The sequence below is a fragment of the Trichechus manatus genome, unplaced genomic scaffold (assembly GCF_000243295.1).
Source record: "Trichechus manatus latirostris isolate Lorelei unplaced genomic scaffold, TriManLat1.0 scaffold00015, whole genome shotgun sequence".
Lineage (NCBI taxonomy): Eukaryota > Metazoa > Chordata > Mammalia > Sirenia > Trichechidae > Trichechus > Trichechus manatus.
The window spans coordinates 26049227-26069962 of record NW_004443951.1 but is presented as its reverse complement, the minus strand read 5'-3'; the positions used below and the strand labels follow the sequence as shown (position 1 = coordinate 26069962).

Here is a 20736-nt window from a genome sequence, read left to right as displayed (position 1 = left end):
GAGCACTTACACTGAGAATCCCTGTAGGAGACTCCTCCCTCCCAGTTCCTACCCCCTTCTCTCTCACCCTCTTACCTTAAGGAGTTGCTGTTCAATTGGCAAGGATCCCTGAAAGAGACAGACACCTGGGCTCAGGCAGTTGAGTGGAAGAGGAGAAGGGAGACCTATGGGATCAGGGAGAGCCTTGGGAAGCATCCTGCCATCCTGGCTTCTCTCAGCTTCAGGAGACAGAGAGACAAGGGGACCCCACTGTAGCTAAAGGATCTGCGAGGCAAGCGCAGCCCTGGGAAGGGCAGGGAGGGGGACAGACGGTGAGGCCTGGCCTGTACCTACCAATTCTGCAGCCAGCCCAGGCTGTCCCGGCAAACCGTTGTTTCCAGGCACTCCCTGCAGCCAAAGATAGAGTGAGTGGACTCCTCTCTCTAGCCCACTGGTCACCCTACATCCTTCTCATCATCCCTGCTGCCTTTCCCCCTCAGCCTGCATTGCTGAGAGCCTTGCCAGGCACAAGACGGACATCTGGTCTTAGCCCAAAAGCCTCCAGACCCTTGGAAGGGGGGAAGTCAAGGAGGCCCAGGGGGTGACTCCCAAAACTAGTCCTACAGGGAGTTTTTTCCCCCACAGGTCAGGGGAAGCTCAGAAATTGGGCAGCGGGTCTTCCATATAGTAAGTAACTATTGTTTCTTTGTGTACACAGGGCTTTTCCTGTATGTTGTTATCTCCATCTTCAAATGGAAAAAAAGAACTCAGAGAGGATAAGTAACTTGCCAAAGTTCGCAGGAAGCGCCAAGCACAGAGCTAAGATTCAGAGTGAGGACCAGCGGCTTCCAACCCTTCTCCTAACCACTATTTCAGCCTCATTCTCCAGAACACTTGTGCACACAGCAAGGGTGGATGCTTGGAAGTCACATCCATCGAGCTGCAAAACCTGACTACTTGTATAACATTAGGAGTAGCTGGGTGAAGCAAACAGTTAATGCACTTGGATGCTAACCAAAAGGTTGAAGGTTCTAATCCACCCAGAGGTGCCTCAAAAGAAAGGCCTGGCAATCTACTTCCAAAAGTTCACAGCCATTGAAAACCCTATGGAGTGCAGTTCTACTCTAACACATGTGGGGTCACTGTGAGTCGGAATTGACTCGACAGTAACTGGTGGTGGTGGTGGTATAACATTTGGCAGGTTACTTTAAAAAAATCAGTGCCTCAGTTTCCTGATCTGCCAAACTGGGAATATTTATCCTGGGGCTTAAAGGAGATAATGACTGTAAGAAGCTTAGTACAGAGCCTGGCACCCAGGATGCTCACGTTAAATGTTTGCATGCAGACTCTCTCTTCCCCTTGGAGATTCACAATGGCATTTGCATATTAAATACTACTCTGTAGAGGCAGGGAGTGTGTCACATTTTAAATCCCGTTGCTCGACATGGAGGAGGAACACATTAAATACGCGTGGAGTGAATGCTCCGCTGCTCCCCCTGCTCTGCCTGTAGAAGATTCCTTGGCTTGCTCAGAGATCTGGCCTCCCTTCAAGCCCCAGCTCCCCGCAACAGAACGCATCACCCCCCACCACCACCAGCCCTCTCGATTTCAGGCTGGAAACTCCCAGGCCTGAATCAGCCCTTCAGTCAGCCCCGACCCTGCTGCCCCCTGCACCCCTACGTGCCGTCACCCAGCTTTGCACATTCTGTCCTAAATGAGTTACGAGGTGTAATGTGCTTAGAACAGTGCCTGGCATGGGGAAAGCACCTTGAAAGTATTCCTTATCATTGTTGCTGCTGTTAGCTGCTGTCAAGTGGATTCCCACTCATGGTGACCCCGTGTGTTACCGAGTAGAACTGTAATAGGGTTTTCTTGGCTGTAATCTAATGGAAGCAGATTTCCAGGCCTTTTCTTTGGTGGTACTCCTAAACCAAAAAAAAAACCAAACCCACTGCTGTCAAGTTGATGCTGACTCATAGCAACCCTATAGGGCAGAGTAGAACTGCCCCATAGGGTTTCCAATGAGCAGCTGGTGGATTTGAACTGCCGGCCTTTTCATTAGCAGCTGAACACGTAACCACTGCGTCACCAGGGCTCCATGGTACTCCTAGGTGGATTCAAAACACTAACCTCATTATTCAGCCCCCTGCTCCACTCTCCACTGCCGTTGTGTTAATTCAAACCTCATACTTTGTGTTTCTTTCCTGCCCTCCCAGAACTATATGCCCCACCTGTTCTGTTGTAGAAACAGGGCTTCAAACCAGTCAGAACCCATACAGTCATGGGTGACGAAGTGAAATTGAAACAGACCCAAATTTTTACAATTTGGGTGATCTGCAAGGAGAAAAACTACAGCTTGAAGCCCTGGAATAGGAGACTTGCAAGAGGTGTAGTTAGCCCTTTCTGGAGCCTGATACATGGGACTGGATTACTGGCAGGACTGCGGAGAGCAATCCACATTCAAAGCTGCTCGGTCAGCAGTCATCTTTGAGTGGGACACCACGGTTTCCCACTCTGCCCAAAATCCAACGGACAAGAGATTTGGTTGCTATGCAATGCATATGCTGTCCTTGTTTTCTAAGAGGGAAATTAAGTTTCTAGCAGGGCTTCGACTCATTCTTCTGGTGTATCTAAATTCTAAAAATTTGGGTCTGTTCTGGTGTCGCTTCTTTGGCCATCACTGAACCAGGAAGAACTGGTTCAAAGCCCTGTGTAGAAGTGAAGAGTGTAGGGGCTGGATTTAAATCCCTTGAATTTAAACTGAAGCTCAACTGCCTACTAGCTATATAGCCTCAGGCAAGTTTCTTAATCTCTGTGCCTCAGTTTCCTCATCTGTGAAATGGATGAGGATTAAATAAGGTGACAGAGAATTGGGACTATGTGACATGACCTTGGGGAAGTAAATACTGTATATCTCAGAACCTGTTTCTCCTACCGAGAGAGGAGGTGCATTCCCTCTGCAGACAGACTCCTGTTTCCTGGCAGTACCATAGGATGCCAAGGAACACTCAGCAAAGGCATGGCTGGTCCATGGGGAACAAAGACTGTGCTCTAGTTCAGGGTTCCCGACGAACAGAGAGAGGCTCCCATCAGCAATGGTGGCTTACCAGAACAGATCTCAGCCCAAGGTGGCAGGGCAGGATCTGCCTGGGGTGTGGGTGGAACACATAAAATCTTTGGGGCAGAGGACAGTTGTCTATAAAAAGCTTCCTTGTGATTCTGCTCTGCTTCCTTCTGCCTCTTTTCAGGTGAGAATCACTTCCAGGAGCTGAGAGCCCAACACCCGGAAGCTACTATCTGTGCTTCCCAAGACCTCTGGAAAATGTGGCCTGGTATGCCAATATTAGGGAAGTCCTGAAAGGCAGTGGAGGGGAGCAGAAGTGCTCTGCATGGGGAAGCTCCCATCCAGCACTGCCACTTCTTAGCCAGATGAACTTGGACAAGATACTTCAACTCCCAGAGCCTCAGTTTGTCCAGCTGTGACCTAGGGATAACATCGCCTTCCTACTGAGGTTTATATAAGGCTCAAATGAATGAGAGAATGGATGTAAAACAATAATAGTAGTAGTAGTAATGACGGCTAATGCTTTCTAAGTACTTACTATATGCCAGGCAGAGTTCTATGTACTTTGCATATATCAACTCATTTAATACTCACAAAAGCCCTATGAAGTAGGTACTGTAATTATCTTCATTTAACAAATAAAGGAACTGAGACATAGAGGGGTTAAGTAACTTGTCCAACATCACACATCTAGCACATGGCAGACCCAGGAGTCAAATTCAACTCTCCTAGCTTTAGAATCCAGGCTCTAATCACAGTGCCATACTGATCTCAACATCTACTCCTCTCCCCTCACTATCTCTGGCCTCCTTGCTATTCCTCAAACACAGCAGACACATTCCCATCTCCAGGCCTTTGCACCTGCTGTTTTCTCTGCCAGGAATACTTTCCTTCCAGATACTCACAAGGCTCACTCCTCATTTCCTTTCAAGTCTTGATTCAAGTGTCACTTTCTTGCCCTCAAATCTCATCTTTCTTGCCCTCCTCCCATTTTTATCCCCCTTCCCTGCTGAAATTTCTCCTTAGTACGTATCACTTTCGAACATACTATGCATTTTATTTATCAGTCTTGTTTATTGTCTGTCTCTCCTACTGGAATGCATACTCCAAGAGAGCAGGAATGTCTACCTGTTTGGGCCACTGCTATATCCCCAGAACCTAATGCAGTGCCTGGAAAACAGCAGATATGCCAAGATATTTGTTGCACAACTGCAAGCTGAAGGTTGCTCCCAAACTGTACAGCTCTATGTAACGGATTTTTATCCGACCCAGATTCTGGATTCCCGACAGCTGGCCAAGGCCTGAGCTTGACACTGTCAGTGGGGTGCATCTACTAGCGCATGACAGGGCTTCCTCGAAAAGGGGCTGGGGGTGCACACAGTCTGCTCTAAGGGGCCACAGTCTCCTCCGGGTCACCCTGGGAAGCAGGAGCCCAGGGAGTGAGAAACGGTGCATGGGGGTGGTTGAGCAGGAGAACAGCATCCTTGGGCCCAGCTGGGAGGAGTCCCCTGACCACATGAGCCTCTCTGACTCCCAAACGTCTTATTCTCTTCTCCCTTTACCTGCAGCCCAGGCACTCCAGGGGGGCCTGGTGGTCCGGGAACACCCGGGGGACCCTGAGGGAGAAAAGGAAGAATCAGACCCAGATGAGAACTCTGCCCTGTTGCTGGGCAGCGGAGTAGGATGGGCAAGCCGCGGGGCACTGGCGGACGGAGAGGAGAGGCGGAGGAGACAAGCGACACACACCTGCGGGCCTGGCTGCCAGGAGCTGCCCATCCAAAGTCCCGGAGCACCCTGGGTGGGAGTGGGGGTCGCAAAAGAAGGGGAGAGGTTATAGGCAACATCCACACCAAGCGCAGAGCTGCATGGGAAGGCGGTCGGCTGGGGCGCAAAGCCCTGCAGGGCCCTTGGCACAGTGGGCATGAGGCGGGAAGCCAGACCTCTCCCCCGGGCCGGGGGTAGAACTCTCGGTACTACTTACCGGCATGCCAGAGAAGATGGGGTCTCCCCGAGCGGGGCAGGAGCACTCCCCTGGCTCACCCTGAAAAGACAACAGCCTTTGTTAGAGAGTGGGAGAGAGTAGCCTGTAGAGGATTTGCCCCTGGGCAATCTGCTCAACCACTCTGAACCTCAGCCTCTTCATCTGTGAAATGGGGAAAATAATACCAAACGCACAGACTGTCGTGAGGATGAAATGGATTGATGTATCTAAAACTCCCACCATATGGTAAGCACTCAGCAAAAGACAGTTCCTGCCATTACTGTCGTTTTCTGTTATAACCTCGTCTGCTTCTGCACAGGGATTCTGGCATCCAGGACGGTCGCAGCTCGACCCAGCTGCAGCCCGTCTTCCCTTGGCCCAGCCTGGCTTCCATGCCCTTCTCTCCCAGCCCTTCATCTCTCTGCTCTCAGCGCCAGTCCTTCCCAACTCAGTTCCTGTCCCTGTGTCTGGCTCACCCCCATTTAAGCAGCTGCCCTCATGGAGGCCTTGGAGCTCTCTGGGTCTCCTGTTATCCTGGTTGAGCCCTGGGCCAGCAACCATGCAAAGAGGGACTTTTAGGGACCCTGCTCCCTGGAAGCGAGGGACTGGTGGGTGGTAAGGGGGCCAGGATGGCTCCTCAGCTCCTGTCCCCCAGCCCAGGGCAGCTAGCTAGCATGTGCATGCCCCCTGGCCTAAGTTCCCCAAGGTGGTGGGGCTGTCGGGGCTGCTAATTCCCCCAGCGTTTTAGTCCCAGCTCCTAGGGACTCACCTTCTCTCCCTGAGATCCCTTTTCACCCTACAGGGAGGAAACACAGGGAGGTGAGTGGAGAGGGGTGCTGAGACAGGGACAGCTGTGGCTTCCGGCTGCCCCAAGACACTGTACTCACTGGCATCCCTCTGGCTCCTGGAAGCCCGCTCTGTCCTTGCTGCCCATCATGGCCCTGAAGGAAAGAGCCCGGGGTCAGTAGGTGAGGATGGACAGCAGCTAGCCATCTGGCCTGCCTGCAGAGAAGGGCGGTAGGACAAACAGAAGCAGTCCCAGGCCCTTCTGGAGCTCGAGTCCCATGCCCATGTTCTGGAGGAGAAGACTGAGCACAAGAGGCAAGAGGAGGATGGAAGGAAGACAAAGACTGACATTTCCTCAGTCCTTGTGAGTGCAGACACTGGCCAAGTACCTATCAGAGAGCACTGGATGGAATCCCCACTCCCAGCCCTGCAGAGCAGTGTTGTTCTGTTTTACAGGTGAGGAAACTGAGGCTTAAAGAAATTCTATAATAGGCCCAAGAACACAACCGCACCGAGGTATGTTCAGCCCCAAAGTCCCTCCTCTCTCCTCTCTACCTCCAGCAGCCACTTGACACACATCCTTTCTGTCACAAAAGTTACCCCAGTTGACTTAACTGGGAAGTAGGAATTTCAGTCCCTGTTATACAAGGAATCAGAGACTCTGAGGTATCACTTGGCTAAGGTCACACAAGTAATGAGCATGGGACTGGGTTGGAAGGCCTCCTGGGTCAGATTCATCTTGAGGAAAGAAGGTCTGGAGAGCATTCCTGGAGGGGGCAGCTTGAGCAAAGGCATAAAATCTGCTCAGGCCTAGAGGGCAGGAATGGGGGCATGGAGGGCATTCTGAGGACTGCCTTCCTGTGGGACACTCCACTTTCTTACTGGGAGGACCAGGACCACATCTCTGCCTTTACTCTGGGGCTCCTGGGGACAGCAGGGATCCTGACTGTCCAGCTCTGCTGGTGAAACGGACTGGCTGTGTGGGCTTCAGCAATCCCCTACCCCCTTGGCACACCCTTGTAAGGAAACCATGAGTGATTCCCAAAGCAACTGGAATTTCTCTAGGCATCCCTAAGGATAGAAAAGCATATGGTTCACTGGACGATTTTCAACCTCACCAAAAGTCCAAGAAAAATTATACATTTGCTTATGACCCAGCAGGCACAGGCTGACTGAAAGGTAGAATTTCTTTGATTTCGTCTAGAATTATATCATCTTGTAAAATTTGAGTGGGTTCATGTGGCGCAGAAGCTGACTCTTATATGGGTCTTTGATAAACAGAGATGAGGAAATGCATTTATTATTACTTAATCTATGCAATCTGTTCAATAGACACATCCATGAGAATCACTGGGTGGGGACAGTAATAAAGAAGAGGTCTTTGAGGGCAATGAGGGTAGAAGCTGCTGATCTAGATCTACGCTGTCCAGTGTGGTAGCCATTAGCCACATGTGGCTATTTAAACTTAAAGTAATGAAAATTAAATGAAATTAAAAACTCAGTTCCCCAGTTGCACCAGCCCCATTCCAAGTGCTCGATAGCCGTGTGTGTCTAGTGGTTACCACTCTGGATGGCACAGAATAGAGTTTTTCCATCATCATAGATAGTTCTACTGGGCAGCACTGGTGTAGCTGATCCCTAAGGACACGAAGGTTGAAGGGGGAAGGTGGTTAACATACAGGCTTTGAGTCAGACAGACCTGGGTTCGAGTCCTGGCTCTGCCTCCTCACTGTCTGGGCATCAGTTTCCTTATCTATGCAATGGGAACAATAATAGTACTCCCCTACAGTGCTGTTGTGAGGATTAAGTGAATTGCTGTGTATTTAGAGCTTAGCATACGGCCTTGGCACAGCTATTGGTCAAAATGCTGGCAGTGATCATTACTGCTATTATGATTATTCATGTGCTCCCCCCCATACAGCACAGACCTCCCTCCTCTGAGGCTGGGCAGAGCTGAGGCCACTCTTCTCCCTGTGTCCTCCTCCCAGCACTGTCCTTAGGGAGAGCCTCCCTCCACAAGGAGCAGGGAGCACAGAGAGGACCCTTACCGGAGGCCCAGAGACACTGGTACCAGGAGGTCCTGCAGGTCCAGTGGCTCCATTCACCCCCGGAGGTCCCTGTGGATGAGGGACACAAATTTGAAGCTGGCTACAGTCCAGCAGGTGGGACGCATCAGACCAGGCTTTGGGCAGCCCTCTAGCCGGCACCACTCAGCTCCTGTGTCTTCTGCACCCCCCACCAGTGTCCTCTGAGGCACTGCAAGCCCAGTGCCCAAGGAGGCAGAGGCTCACCTTGGCACCCTTCCCTCCAGTGGGGCCAGGTGGTCCCCGAGGTCCCGGAAGCCCCTGCAGATGGAAGCACAGTTAGTTATCCCTTATCCTAGAGTGGCCCCCTCTTGTCCCCAATCCACCTCCAGGTCCAAGGCAGACATACCTGAATGCCAGGTAAACCTGGGGCTCCAGGCTCCCCCTGCAAGTCAGAAAGGGAAGACTGGGGCACAGCGGCCTGGCCGACCTGGTCTGGGTTGGGGCATCTGCCAACCCAAACTCAGGAGAACTCCCTAAGGTGATCCTAAGGGCCAGAGAGGCAGGAAAGGGGACAAAGCCAAGGTCCCCGACAGAAGCAATGGCAGAGCAGGGCTGCCACCCAACCCCTCCCTGAAGCTGTGCCCATGAGCATCTGGGGCAGTCAGAGCTCTGTGGTCTTTGGAGCACATAAGCGTGGCAGCTAGCTAATGGCGGGGGTGGGGGGAGGGCAGGCAAAGGTAAGGCTGGAGACTCACCTGGGGCCCCTGGACTCCCAGTCCTGAAGGCCCTGGCTCTCCCTGAAGAGGCAGAAAGACAAACGCTGGCTCCAGGTTCCCCTCCCACCCCTTGTCTCCTCTCCCGTCCTCTCCCTAGCCCCTTCTTCTTACCCTCCTCCTTCCACCGCCACCCTCTCCTGACCCTATAGCTCATTTACATTTCCCACTCCAAGCCCACTGCCCCCATCTCCCCACCCCACCCTCTCCCACACATACCTGCAGCCCAGTCCCCATATTCACACCTACCTGTGTCCCCTTCAGTCCTGGGGGCCCCTGAACTCCCGGTAGACCAGGCTGGCCCTAAAAAGCACAAGGCAGCCCGTGGAGTCCCCACAGGGGTAAGGGAGGAGGGCAGGAGGAGAAGGCAAAGGCCAGGCAGGGAAGGGCTAGGGGACAGGCAGCCAAACTCACCGGTTTACCAGGCCTGCCCACGCCTTCAGGGCCCGGCTCTCCTTTGGGGCCTGGCTTCCCAGGCAGTCCGGCCATGTTGGTCATCACCCCCTGCAGGCTGGGGCAGGCAGTGCAGCCATCACCCTGGGCAGAAATGGGCACGGCCCGGAGCGTGTGAGTGGAGCTGGCAGCCGTGCCAGGAGGAGGCATCAGAAAGCGGTCTTTGTCCCTTCCAAGAGCTGTGCCCCTCTGCTACCCCCACCTCATCCTGGGAAATCAAAACAGGCTCTTGTGCTCCTAGCTCTCCTCCTCCCTGCCTCAGAGAAGAGCTGAGGAGCCTTTGCCCAGTGATCCTGGCATCCTCTAAGGCTCACAGCCCGAGCCCGTTCCTGACCCCACAGTCCTTCCTCTTGTGAGCGCTCCACCTTACTTCTTTTGATGCATGCAGCAAGCTGCTCTGTGCCTGACTGACCTTTTCTCCTTTTGGCCCTGTGGGGCCCCGGACCCCAGGTTCTCCAGACAGTCCCGGCTGCCCTGTGATGCCCGGTATTCCAGGGTCTCCTGGATTCCCAGCATCACCCTGTAAGGAGCAGGGGTCAAGGAGGGCAGAGGCAGCCCAGCTGAGGGCAGGTTGTCCTCTTGGGTCCTGCAGGCACTCACAGCCCTTCTCTGGGGCTGAGAGCTGGGGCTGGGAAGGGAGTGGGGAGTGGGCTCTGGAGAGGGAGCCGAGAGGAGGTGGTTGGGACAGTCCACCCAGGGGCCCACCGAGGCTCTCTCACCTTCTGCCCCTTCATTCCTCGCTCTCCAGCCTTGCCCTGAGGAGAAAATATTTCTATGAATGCATTCTTTCATACCAGACACCCCTAACTGCCTGGCACTGTTCTAGACCCAGGGGATACAACAGTAGACAAAACAAGACAAAAACCTCTGCTCACAGCCTACTGGAGCAGTATTGCACAGGTTAAGGGAGTAGACGCCATCCAGACTCCCTGCCTGGGTGACCCTGGGCAAGTTGCTTCACCTCTCTGCGCCTCAGTTTCCACATGTGTCAAAGGGGAATGATATAAATAGTACAAAGTTCTAGCCCATAGGGTTCTTGTGAAGGTTAGACAAGCTAATATATGTGAAGCAATGCTTGGCATGTAGTATGTGTTGTATCAGTGTCCGCTGTTGTTATTAAAGCAATAACAGTAATAACCACAGTGGCAGCTACCATCTCCTGAATGCCTACTGTGTGCTGCCAAGTGCTTCACATGCACCTTTACTGAGTTTTATAACAACACAATGTGTAGGAAACGGAGGCTCCAAGAAGAGAAATAAATTGTTTAAGTTAAAGATCTACTAACAGGCAGAGCTGGAATCTTACCCCAGGTCTGTCTGCTCCCAGGTTGATGCTCTTTGTGCCCACCCCACCGTGCCATGTCCCAGGGTAAGGGTAGAGGCCTGTCAGGCCAGCTCCTTCTGGAGACAAAGGCACTGATCCCTCCACACACTCCCACCTACTCCCCCACTGCCCAGGGAACCTGGCCCAGAGCCAAGAGACCCAGGCAGGACCCCTCATCTCTCTTGAGCCCTTTCTGCTCCCTGGCTTCAGAAGCCCCAGAACTCACCGGTTTTCCTGGCAGGTTGAGGCCTGGAGGCCCAGGCTCCCCCTTCTTTCCGGGTGGGCCAGGCAGGGCCACCACATGGCCATCCCCATCCTGAGGCTTGGACAAGGCTGTACATGGCTCACAAGGCTCCCCCTGCCAAGTAATGACATGGGGTTAGGGGGTCCGCAGGCCCCAGTACACCGTGCACCAGCACCAGGCTCCGAATCTGGGGCTGGGGAGTGTAGCCTGGTCCTGACGGCACCTGTGGTGTGCATGGGGTATCTCGGGAGAGACTGGGGAGAACAGGTGAGGAATGAAGGCAGGGGCCAAGTCCTCGGGGATCTTGGAGTCATAAATGCCATGCAAAGAGTCAGACTTTGCCCTAGAGGCAGTGGGGAGCCTCAGAAGGTTGCAAGTACAGCAAAATGAGGGTGTGTTTAGAAAGCTCACCCTGGCTGCAGTGTGGAGAATGTCCTCAGACTTACCTTTTCCCCTTTGGTTCCTGCTGGTCCCACTGGCCCTGGTAGCCCCTACAGTGGAAGAAGCCATGTTGATGCCCAGCATCTTCCAGGCAATGCTGAGGCACAGCCCAGGTCCACTAGCTCCCCGGCAGTGGGCAGCACCTCCCTCCTTGCCCTTCTCCCCTCAGCTGTTGCCATCCAAAGAATACTCACTGGACTGCCAGCTGGCCCTGCGTCTCCAGAAGTACCCTGGGAGCAAAGCAGAGAACATAACGTCAAAGTGGGGAGGGGGTATAGGTGCCAGAGGAAACCCAAGCCCAGAACTACAAAGTAGCCCTTTGGGACCTCTAGACCACAGCCTCCTTTCCTGGCTAGAGAAACTGAGGCCCAGAGAGGGAAAGGGATTTCCACAAGGTCAGCCATTCCAGTCTGTGGAACCTAGGGGCTGGAGGCCATGTTTCTGACCTCAGCCTCACTTCACAGGATCCTAGTCCCAGCCCCATACCTGACCCAGCACACAAAGATCATTAATTCATTTATCCAACAGCTGTTCATTGGATGCCTCCCACACCCCGGGCACTAGAATACATGCTGGTTATGTAACAGTGCACAACATGGACCAAAACCCCTTGTGGACTTTATATACTTGTGGAGGACAATAAAATCTCTCTAAAAGTAATGATAACTTCAGAAATAATAACGTTAGAGAGTGGTGAGTGTTATGAAGGAAATAAACAAGGAGGATGAGATGGAGTAAGCGAGGGAGTCCATTTTAGAGAGGGTGATCAGAGGAATGTTAACCACAATTATTACCAGGAAGATGAGACTAAGATCAGCCAAAGAAAGAATAGGGGGAGGGTAGAGAGGAAAAAGGAGTCACTGGGTGACGCAGAAAGTCAGCGTGCTCAGCTGCTAACCGAAAGGTTGGTGGTTTGAGTCCACCTAGAGGTGCCTGGGAAAAAAGGCCTGGTAATCTACTTCCAAAAAATCAGCTATTGAAAACTCTGTGGAGCACAGTTCTATTCTGACACACATGGCATCGCCATGAGTCAGAATTGACTTGACAGCAACTGGTTTAGAGAGAAAAAAACATTTACAAGTACAAAATCTAAGGGGTCTTGACATATTCCAGAACGGAATGAGGGCCAGTATGGCTAAAATAAAGCAAGCAGTGGGGAGAAGAGTACAAGATGAGTTTGGAACTGTAGGCAGGGGCTAGATCATCCAGGGTCTTGTTAGGCATAGTAGGACTTTGGTACAAAGCAAGTCACAGAAGGATGTTACACAGGGAAATAAAGTCCAAGAGCTTCAGTGGAGGCAGGCAGGCCAGGGGGGAGGCAGCCGCCTACAACCAGGTGATGTGATGGGGGAGATGGAAGAAAAGGAGGGAATGGAGAGAGAGTTTGTAGGCAGAACTATCAGGACTTGCTGATGGGCTGGATGGAGGGGATGATGTGGGGAAGGGAGGAGTCAAGGGTGACGGCCCGTGTTGGATTTGAGGAACTGGGGTATGCCATTTACTGAGCTGGAGAAGACTCCAAGAAAAAGTCGGGGTTGGGGAGAGCAAAAGCTCCATTTGAGACATGACAAGAGTGATTTGCCTGTTAGAGTTGAGTCTGAACATATATTTCAGTGTTTCTCACACTTTAGTAATGTACACCCACAAAGGCCCTCATCTGAGTAACACTGCATTATAAGTTCAGTGCTGTCATTTGTCTCCAGTTCAAGCATAAATATGAATGTTAACACAGGCACTGAAATTGTGTGGCCCAGCCACCAATTACAGACTTAGTTACAGACTCTGGAGCCAGACTTCCTGGGCTCAAATCCCAGCTCTGTGCCCAAACACCTGTGTGACTTTGGGCAATTTATTTGACCGTTCTGGGTCTCTGTTTTCTCATTTGTAAAATGGGAATAATGGCATACTGACTCCATAAGGTTTTGGGAGGATGATACAAGTTAACAGATGCACAAGCACTTGGAACAGTACCCAGCACAATGTACAGGATATAGAAATGTTAAATATGATTTTATTATAAGGTGGTCTTGAATGTGCTTAATTGCGTTAGATTGTCATCTGACTGAAAATGTAACATTAAGGAATTTTCTTAGAGAATGGGAGAGCTGTCAGGAATAAGTTCTTAACTCTAGTTCTCACTGGGGTGAATTTACACATTTATTTCACTGTTGCCCCTACTTCCCAGCCACCAGCCACCCTCACCCTCTCCTCCCTGTCAAGCAACCCTGGCATCCCTGACATCTAACCCAGGTCTCACCTTCTCTCCTTTTAGCCCTGTTGGCCCTGGAGCCCCAACTTTCCCCTGAAAAACAACCTAGTCAGAGTCACAGCATTCCCCCCACTCCCACCCCTCCAATATTCCATGGGTCCCAGCGTCCACACAGGAAGAGCAAGGCACGCTCGGAACTACAAATCCCATAACCCGTGAGTAGTGGAACAGTTACTTCCCTTATGCAACTAGTAGGCACTTTGAGGTTCTAACAGAAAGTTCCGGGCTAAGTAGCCAGGGGCAATACAGGGATGGAGGGAGGGGCCAGCCTGCAGGCCTGGGACACCTGCTTCCTGGTTTCCCTCCTGGCCCCTGCCCTGAGACTCAGGGCCTGAAGAGCTAGGGAGGCCACCAGCATGGCAAGGATGGGCTGGGCTGGGAGGAAGCAGTCACTCACTGGCAGGCCAGGCAAGCCAAAGACAGGGGAGCCCACAATATCTGTGGCCTCTGCAGAGGACCTGAGTTGCTGGGCCTCCACACCTAAGCTGCAGGATGAGCAGGACTCCCCCTAGGCATGGAAGAGAAGGGATCAGAAAGGTTGCCAGGTAGTTGGAGGGGAGCAGCAAGGGGCTGGTGTTCCCTCACCTTCTCTCCTTTGATGCCTTGGATGCCAGGGTCTCCCTGCAGGGAAAAAAGTTTTGTGGGCTGGGACTGGGTATACTGGGGCACCCCAAACTTCTTGGCTGTATATGAGGATAGCAACGTCACCCATCACAACCTTTCAAACACCCAGGGGTCCCCATGGGGTTCAAGGCCAGCACCCCAGAGATATGGCACATCAACCCATGTAACAGATGGGAAAAGGGGGCCAGGGTTGAACCTCCCCAGTAGAAAGTCCCTGTACATACCCGATCACCTTTTTGTCCAACAGTTCTCAGGACCTCCTGAAAGAAAGGGTCTGTGAGGGAGTGAGTTGGGGAGTCCAGGCCAGGACTCCTGCCCCAGCCCTGCCCACTTCTTTCCCCCATCCCAAACCAATTCCCACTCCCAGATGGAGGACACAGGTTTGCTCACAATAAGAACTGGTTCCACCCCAGCTTGCCCAAAAGGCATCCTAGAGCTTCCTCAAGAGCCCTGGTAGGTTGCCATGGAGATGTGGGGTGGCCCTCTAGCCCATTCCTAGGCTCTATGGTTCAGCCCCCTCTCCCTCCCCAAGGTAAGAGCTTGGACCTTCTGCTCACAGTCTCTCTATGGTCAAGAGAAGTATCCAGTCTCTCCACCCAACTCCTCTCTATGATCATGCCCCCATTTTTTTTGTAAGAGTCCCTTGATGGTCACCATGGGTACTCACTCACCCTGGCCAGTGCAGGACTACCTGGTTCCCCTTTGGGCCCTGGCTTTCCCAGAAGCCCAACGAAGTTCTGAAACCCTTCAGGCAGCGATGGACACACTTCACAGGGGTCTCCCTAACAGGAAGGAGAGGCCATGAGTAGACAGAGTGGGGTTGATATCCTGGGGAAGGAAGGAGCCCCATGCCCACGCCAGCTGTAGACACATGTAGACAAGTGCCCTGCCCCCAACGTCAAAGTGAACAGCAAGATTGATGGAGGGACTTTCTGTTCAACTCACTCATTCACTCAATTTATGTTTCCATCACAAAACTAAATCTTCACAACAAGTGAAAAGGAATTATTGTGCTCCCATTGTACAGATAGAGAAACTTGGACTAAGAGAGAGGCTAATCGACCTGCCCACATTAATAAATCATGTGTGTGCAGAGCCAGGGTTTGAACCTGGCTATCTAACTCCCAGCCATGCCCTTTGTTTATTAATCAGACATGTTCACCACAGGAACAAAGCAGGGTGGGGGAGGGGACTGCCCTGAGGATGGTCCATTTCCCCTAGGCCCAGGTCCCCTGATGCTCAATCTCACTTCAGGGAGGATCTCCAACTCCCACCCCAACCTGGGGCAACCAGACCTGCAACTCACCTTCTCTCCCTTCAGCCCTGGCACCCCTGGTTTTCCCTGTTAAAGAAGCAGCAGTGGGCATTAGTGCCAGGACAGAGGGACCCTGGTGCATCAAGAGAGGGTTCGATGCCCCAGCCCCTCCTCCCTCCAGAGGCCTTGGCAGAGCCAACGTCGGCATGGTGGGCAGTGACCCCCCTCCCCCAACGGATTGGGTCACTCACAGGTTTCCCACCAGGACCTTCCTTTCCTGGCACTCCAGAGCTGCCCTGTAGTCAGAAGGAAAGGTTAAAGGGAGACACTCCTGGCTGACGTGACCTCAACCCATTCACCTCTTCTGCAGCATCCCAACCCCTCTCTGCCAAATCTCCCATCTCCATTGGGTCCGTTTGGTCAACAAATGCTCGCTTCCTGTTGCCACCTTCTCATGTCTAAGCCAAGCCCTTCTGGTTGCAAAGGAAGGGAGAAAATGAGGCTTTGTGTAACCCTTCCCTGGTGTAGCAGGTTGAGTGGTGGCCCCAGAGGAACCATTGCAGACAGACAGACAGACATTGCCAGGGCTTTCTGCTCAAGTCACAAGGCTCTAAAATGAGCTTGGGCCCTCCAGTTAAGATCATTCTGGTCATTACTAGAGTTAGGCTTGCCTGCCCCCATGCCTGAAGCCCCAGGCCAAGGTTCCTGCCTCAGCAAGTCCTGGGTTTAGGGCAAAGGCCACCACCAAGGGCCTGGCTGAGAAGAGCCCAACCCCCATCAGCAAATGCCTGGCCCATTCCCCAGACACACCCACTGCCCAGCTGCCCCATGTGCCTGGGCCCCTGCCTGTGCTTACCTTGTCTCCCTTAGGGCCTGGCGGACCACCTGGATCCCCCTGAAGGCAGAAACAGGGTCAAGTATTAGCTTCCCAGGGGCCTCTCACTGCAGTGAAGGTTTCCAGATCTTCTACCCTAACCCCTTCCCTCAACCGGGACCCCCAGGACAGAGCCTTATCTCCCTCACGCACAGGCCAGGGCAGAAGAGGGGTCTCTGAGGACAGGACAACAGGTAGGGCACAGGGATACTCACCGGAGTCCCAGGCAGTCCTATCCCAGGGGGTCCAGGGAGGCCAGGGGGCCCGGGTTCCCCTGCCAGCCCCTCAGGCCCAACAAAGCCAGGGTCTCCCTGACACAGACATAAGGTGGGCATAAGAGAGCTGCTGCCTCAGCCTCTCCATCCACTCTCCACCCCACAGAAACCCCAACTCACCTTCTGCCCTTTGGGCCCAATGACACAGATCTCTCCTGGCCGGCCCTGTGGGAGAGGGGTATAGGAACAGTCAAGGCCTAGCACATTTCTGAGGCATCAGCCTCTGCCAGGACAGGTAAATACACACCTCACTGCCCCTCCCCAAAGCCAGATCCCACCTCCAATACCCCAAGGTTACCCAGTGTCAACCTCAGGGCGTTAGAGGTCAGGAGGCTCTAGGCTGGGAGCTAAGAGGTCTAGGTTCAGGGTCTTTTCTGCCCCTGCCCTGCTTCGCCTCCTGGGCACAGCCCTTCCCCTCCCTGAGCCTCAGCTCTCCTGTCTGAGCAAGGGGAAGGGGCTGGGTTCCCGTGGCTGTTCTCCAGCATTTCAAGATCCCAAGCTCTCATGTTGGGGGTTGTGATTGGGAAGGTCCCCAGCAGCGTACATCTCGGCCTGGCTTCCCCGGTGTGCCCTTAATGCCTTCGTCTCCCTTCTCGCCTTTCTGGCCCTGGGGGAGAAAGAGGCAAAAGGACTGGGGTTGAGGGGAGGGACTGGAAGGACCGGGGTAGCTGCCTTCTAGACCCCTGGTCTCTGTCTCTTTGAGACTGAATGACTTCAGTCACCACGGGAGGGTAGACAACAGGAAGAACTTCCAAACCTGTCAGTTTACTCATTCGGGGAGCCTATGGCATTCCTTCTGAATCTGGGTGGGTATCTGGACAAGGCAGCAGGACAGGGAGGGATGGGGATACAGCCAACTTTGTGCCCACTGACCCCATCCTCTAGTCTCAGAAAATTAGAAACCAGGTCTCCCAGGAAGATTTTGGACAATCCCCCCTCATGGATATGGGCCCCCAGACCTCCCTGGTACCCACCCCTCCAAATCCAGGCCTACTACCTTCTGGCCTGTTGAGCCCGGGAGTCCCGAGGGTCCCTGAGACGAGGAGGGGGCACAGAAGGAATGAGGAAAAGAGGGTGAGGCTTGGTCAGGATTCTGCTGCCCCTGCCCCATCCCTGGCCCTATACTCACCAAGGCTCCTGACTCCCCCTTCTCTCCCTTTGGGCCTTCTGCACACTGAGCAGGGAGACAGGTGTTGAGAAGGGCCAAGGGCCAACCCGTGGGCTGCTGAGAGCACAGCCCCCACCTCAGGGGCCAACCCCATACTGGCCCTGAAGTAGGTGTCGCCTCCAGGTCTTACCTGAAGTGGGGCATCCGGGGAGATCTGAACACAGTCATTGCCCTGGGGGGATGGAACAGGAGATCAGGGAAGGGGTGGGGCCTCCTGGGGGAGTTACCCTAGACGTGTTTTGAGAAGGATCACTACCAGTTGCCGTTGAGTCACTCTGACTCATGGCAAGTCCATGTGTGTCAGAGTAGAACTGTGCTCCATAGGGTTTACACTGGCTAATTTTTCAGAAGTAGATCATCAGGCCTTTCTTCCAAGGCGCCTCTGTGTGGACTCAAACCTCCAGCCTTTCGGTTAGCAGGCGTGCGCATTAACCATTTGCACTACCCAGGGACTTTAAGGATAGGCCCAGGAATCCCACTGTCCCAGGTGTGCCTGGAAAATAGAGGTTTCCGCACACTAAGCCCTAGAAAGATCCTGGCCCTCATCCTGTGTTTGGGCCAGGATGCAGGCTTCCAGCTGGGAGGATGGGGTGGTGGCTCATTGTCCTACTCCACCCGCAGGCACTACTGGGAAGGGTCCTGCAGTGTGCATGGCTGAGGCACTTACCCGAGCTCCCTTCTCTCCCTTGGGGCCAGATGGACCAGGCAGGCCCCGTTCACCTTTCCCTCCCTGTGGGTGAGACAAGAACAGGCGCTAGGACCAGAGGGGACATATGGAAGCCTCAAAGAAGCTCCCTGCCCTCACTTCTGTCCCATTTCCTCCACCCACCCCAACACACACGGGCATGTAAATGTGCACACACAGGCAGTGCCCAGCCCCCACCCACCCCCCACCATGCACGTAGCATATGGATTCCATATACATTCCTACACATGCACCCCCCAATGGCTATATTTGGCAAATATACAGTCTCATAAAGAGGGTATCTCTTCTACATCCATCCCCAAGCACATAGCTCACATGCCAACACATCCAGGGGCATGTGCACACATGTGCGTGGACACACGTGGGATGGTAGAAACCCATGATGACTGTCAGCCTGCCTGCATTCACATCCTGCCTCCACCACTTGCTAGTATGTGACTTAGGGCAAGTCACACCCCCTCTCTGAGCCTCAGCTTCCTCATCAGTAAAATACAGATCACATCAGCATGTAGCTCCAGGGATTGTGGTGAGGACGAAATGTGACGCCGCATGTAAGCTCAACTCAGAGCCTGGCACACAGTAAGTGCCCTTGTGAAGAAGGTAGCTCCATCATTTTATGACACGCTCACAAGCTCAGCCTCACATTTGCACGTGGGTGCTGCCTGCCCCCTCACACACAAGTCCCGCAACCCCATCAGGCCCACAGGAATATGGGTTCACCTCCTTTTGCCCTATGGGTCACACACATGCAAAGGCGCTCATGCAAACAGTGGTCCAGAGATGCATGTAGCCACACCCACACACAACTACTCTGACACACCCAGTCACACATACGTTGTCACAGCTGGGCCTTGGTTTCCCCTGCAGTAAAACAGTACTCATCCCAGAGGGCGCTAAAGAAGGTTCAGGAAGGTAATAGATGTACCCATGTGACCCAGAGCCTGGTCACCATAGGGCCTCAGAAAAGGGCAGCTTTTAACATTGTCTTACACACACAACCCCCTGCTCTCTCCAATACACACACATACATAATCACCCTATACACAGCCATACACAGGCTCAGGTAACCATAATGCAAATATATAGTCACAGGGTCACATGCTCCAGGGAAGACCAAGGGCCATAGAAGAGAGCAGGAGTGTCCTGTTCTCTGCTTGGGACTCACCTTGGGGCCAGAGGGACCAAGGGTGACCTGAGGGGACAGAGGAGAGAGCATTATACCTAAAAGAGGGGAGAAGAAAACCAAGAGCCCAGAGGGGCCAAGCAATTTAGCCAGGGTCACACAGCATAGTGGCAGGACCAACAGCCTCAATCCCAGCCCCTGTTCTGTCTCCAAGGCCAACCAGCACACTGACTCTATTTCCTAAAGCTACAAAACTTGCAGAGGGGTCTTACCTACCTTCTTTAACCTGCCTGGATTTGACTGTCTTTGCCCCCTAAGTTACTAGGAAAATAATGGCTATTCAGTTGTTTTGGTAACCACTGCACATCTGGGGACTATCACCCTTACCAGATTTGGAGGGACTGAATGGGAAGAGGGGCAGGCAGCAGAGGGGGACATCAGAAGGCATGGTCAGGGGGCTTGGAGAGGAGGGGAGCTGGGGGTGTGTCCTGCGTGGGCCAACATGGCGTGTCGACTCGGAATGTCAGGCTGTGGGAAGGTAGTGACTCATGCCACCCACGGAAGAGGCACAGTTGGGTACCAGCTGGGCTTCCAGCGAGCCCCTCTTCCCTGCTCATTGCGGACCCCCAGAGGGAGGCTGGGCCAGGGCCAGCTGAAGCAGGGAGAAGAGGGAAGTACGCTCAGGCTTGCAGCAAACATGTGGTTTTGGGGGCCAGTGTGGGCTATGGAACCCTGAGCCAGCCCTTCCCCCTCTCTAGGCCCCCAGATGATGCACAAAGCCTTCCAAGCAGAGCAGGCCTGAGTCCTTGTGGGAGCAGGAAGCTAGGATCAGCATTAAGGTCCTGACCTTGCTTGGCCACCACCCCCCCCACCACTCCACCCTGGGTCTCAATACACGGCCCAGATCACAGAGCGTGAAGCTTCCTTTCCTGCAGCCCTTGACTTGGCGGGGCTGGAGGTGGGGGTCAAGCCCAGCTCTAGGGAACAGGCAGGGGGGTGATGTGAATGTGGACAAAGACCCTCTTGTCCTCAACCAGGAAGCTGCCACCCAACCTGCACCACGCCCACTCCCAGCCTTGCCTGCCCAGATGCCCAAGCCCCACCCACCCTGCACACCCTCCATTCACTCACGTTGCTCTCCTGGGCACCATGGACACAGGGTGGGCACTGACAGGGAAGATCAAAGCCAGAAGGTCAATTCTGAGCCCCAAGGATCAGCCCCTCCCTGTCCTCATGTCCCCCAAGCCCACAGAACATCACACGTGCTCTGGGTAGAGTCTCAGGCCAACATGAAGACAGGAATCCTTGCCCTCCAACTCCCACCAATCCAGGACCCAGAGCCATTTTTCAGATGAGGAAACTGAAGCCAG

General features: G+C 53.5%; 1 protein-coding gene across 1 annotated transcript in view; it reads right to left on the bottom strand.

The window, feature by feature from the left end:
• Nucleotides 1-20736, bottom strand: part of COL16A1 (collagen type XVI alpha 1 chain) — a 50908-nt gene that overhangs the window by 23521 nt on the left and 6651 nt on the right. The window contains exons 10-43 of the mRNA XM_004372016.1: nucleotides 20498-20533; nucleotides 19409-19435; nucleotides 18205-18267; nucleotides 17668-17709; nucleotides 17499-17543; nucleotides 17367-17402; nucleotides 16914-16976; nucleotides 16490-16534; nucleotides 16310-16405; nucleotides 16077-16115; nucleotides 15472-15516; nucleotides 15272-15307; nucleotides 14637-14747; nucleotides 13927-13962; nucleotides 13739-13849; nucleotides 13330-13374; nucleotides 11267-11302; nucleotides 11078-11122; nucleotides 10614-10745; nucleotides 9783-9818; nucleotides 9476-9583; nucleotides 9025-9147; nucleotides 8860-8913; nucleotides 8593-8634; nucleotides 8244-8279; nucleotides 8102-8155; nucleotides 7859-7927; nucleotides 5912-5965; nucleotides 5794-5820; nucleotides 5025-5084; nucleotides 4790-4837; nucleotides 4606-4659; nucleotides 334-387; nucleotides 76-108 (exon numbers count right to left, since the gene is read on the bottom strand). Of these exons, the coding sequence (XP_004372073.1) occupies nucleotides 76-108; nucleotides 334-387; nucleotides 4606-4659; nucleotides 4790-4837; nucleotides 5025-5084; nucleotides 5794-5820; nucleotides 5912-5965; nucleotides 7859-7927; nucleotides 8102-8155; nucleotides 8244-8279; nucleotides 8593-8634; nucleotides 8860-8913; nucleotides 9025-9147; nucleotides 9476-9583; nucleotides 9783-9818; nucleotides 10614-10745; nucleotides 11078-11122; nucleotides 11267-11302; nucleotides 13330-13374; nucleotides 13739-13849; nucleotides 13927-13962; nucleotides 14637-14747; nucleotides 15272-15307; nucleotides 15472-15516; nucleotides 16077-16115; nucleotides 16310-16405; nucleotides 16490-16534; nucleotides 16914-16976; nucleotides 17367-17402; nucleotides 17499-17543; nucleotides 17668-17709; nucleotides 18205-18267; nucleotides 19409-19435; nucleotides 20498-20533 (1941 nt within the window). The remainder of the gene's footprint in view (nucleotides 1-75; nucleotides 109-333; nucleotides 388-4605; nucleotides 4660-4789; nucleotides 4838-5024; nucleotides 5085-5793; nucleotides 5821-5911; nucleotides 5966-7858; nucleotides 7928-8101; nucleotides 8156-8243; nucleotides 8280-8592; nucleotides 8635-8859; nucleotides 8914-9024; nucleotides 9148-9475; nucleotides 9584-9782; nucleotides 9819-10613; nucleotides 10746-11077; nucleotides 11123-11266; nucleotides 11303-13329; nucleotides 13375-13738; nucleotides 13850-13926; nucleotides 13963-14636; nucleotides 14748-15271; nucleotides 15308-15471; nucleotides 15517-16076; nucleotides 16116-16309; nucleotides 16406-16489; nucleotides 16535-16913; nucleotides 16977-17366; nucleotides 17403-17498; nucleotides 17544-17667; nucleotides 17710-18204; nucleotides 18268-19408; nucleotides 19436-20497; nucleotides 20534-20736) is intronic.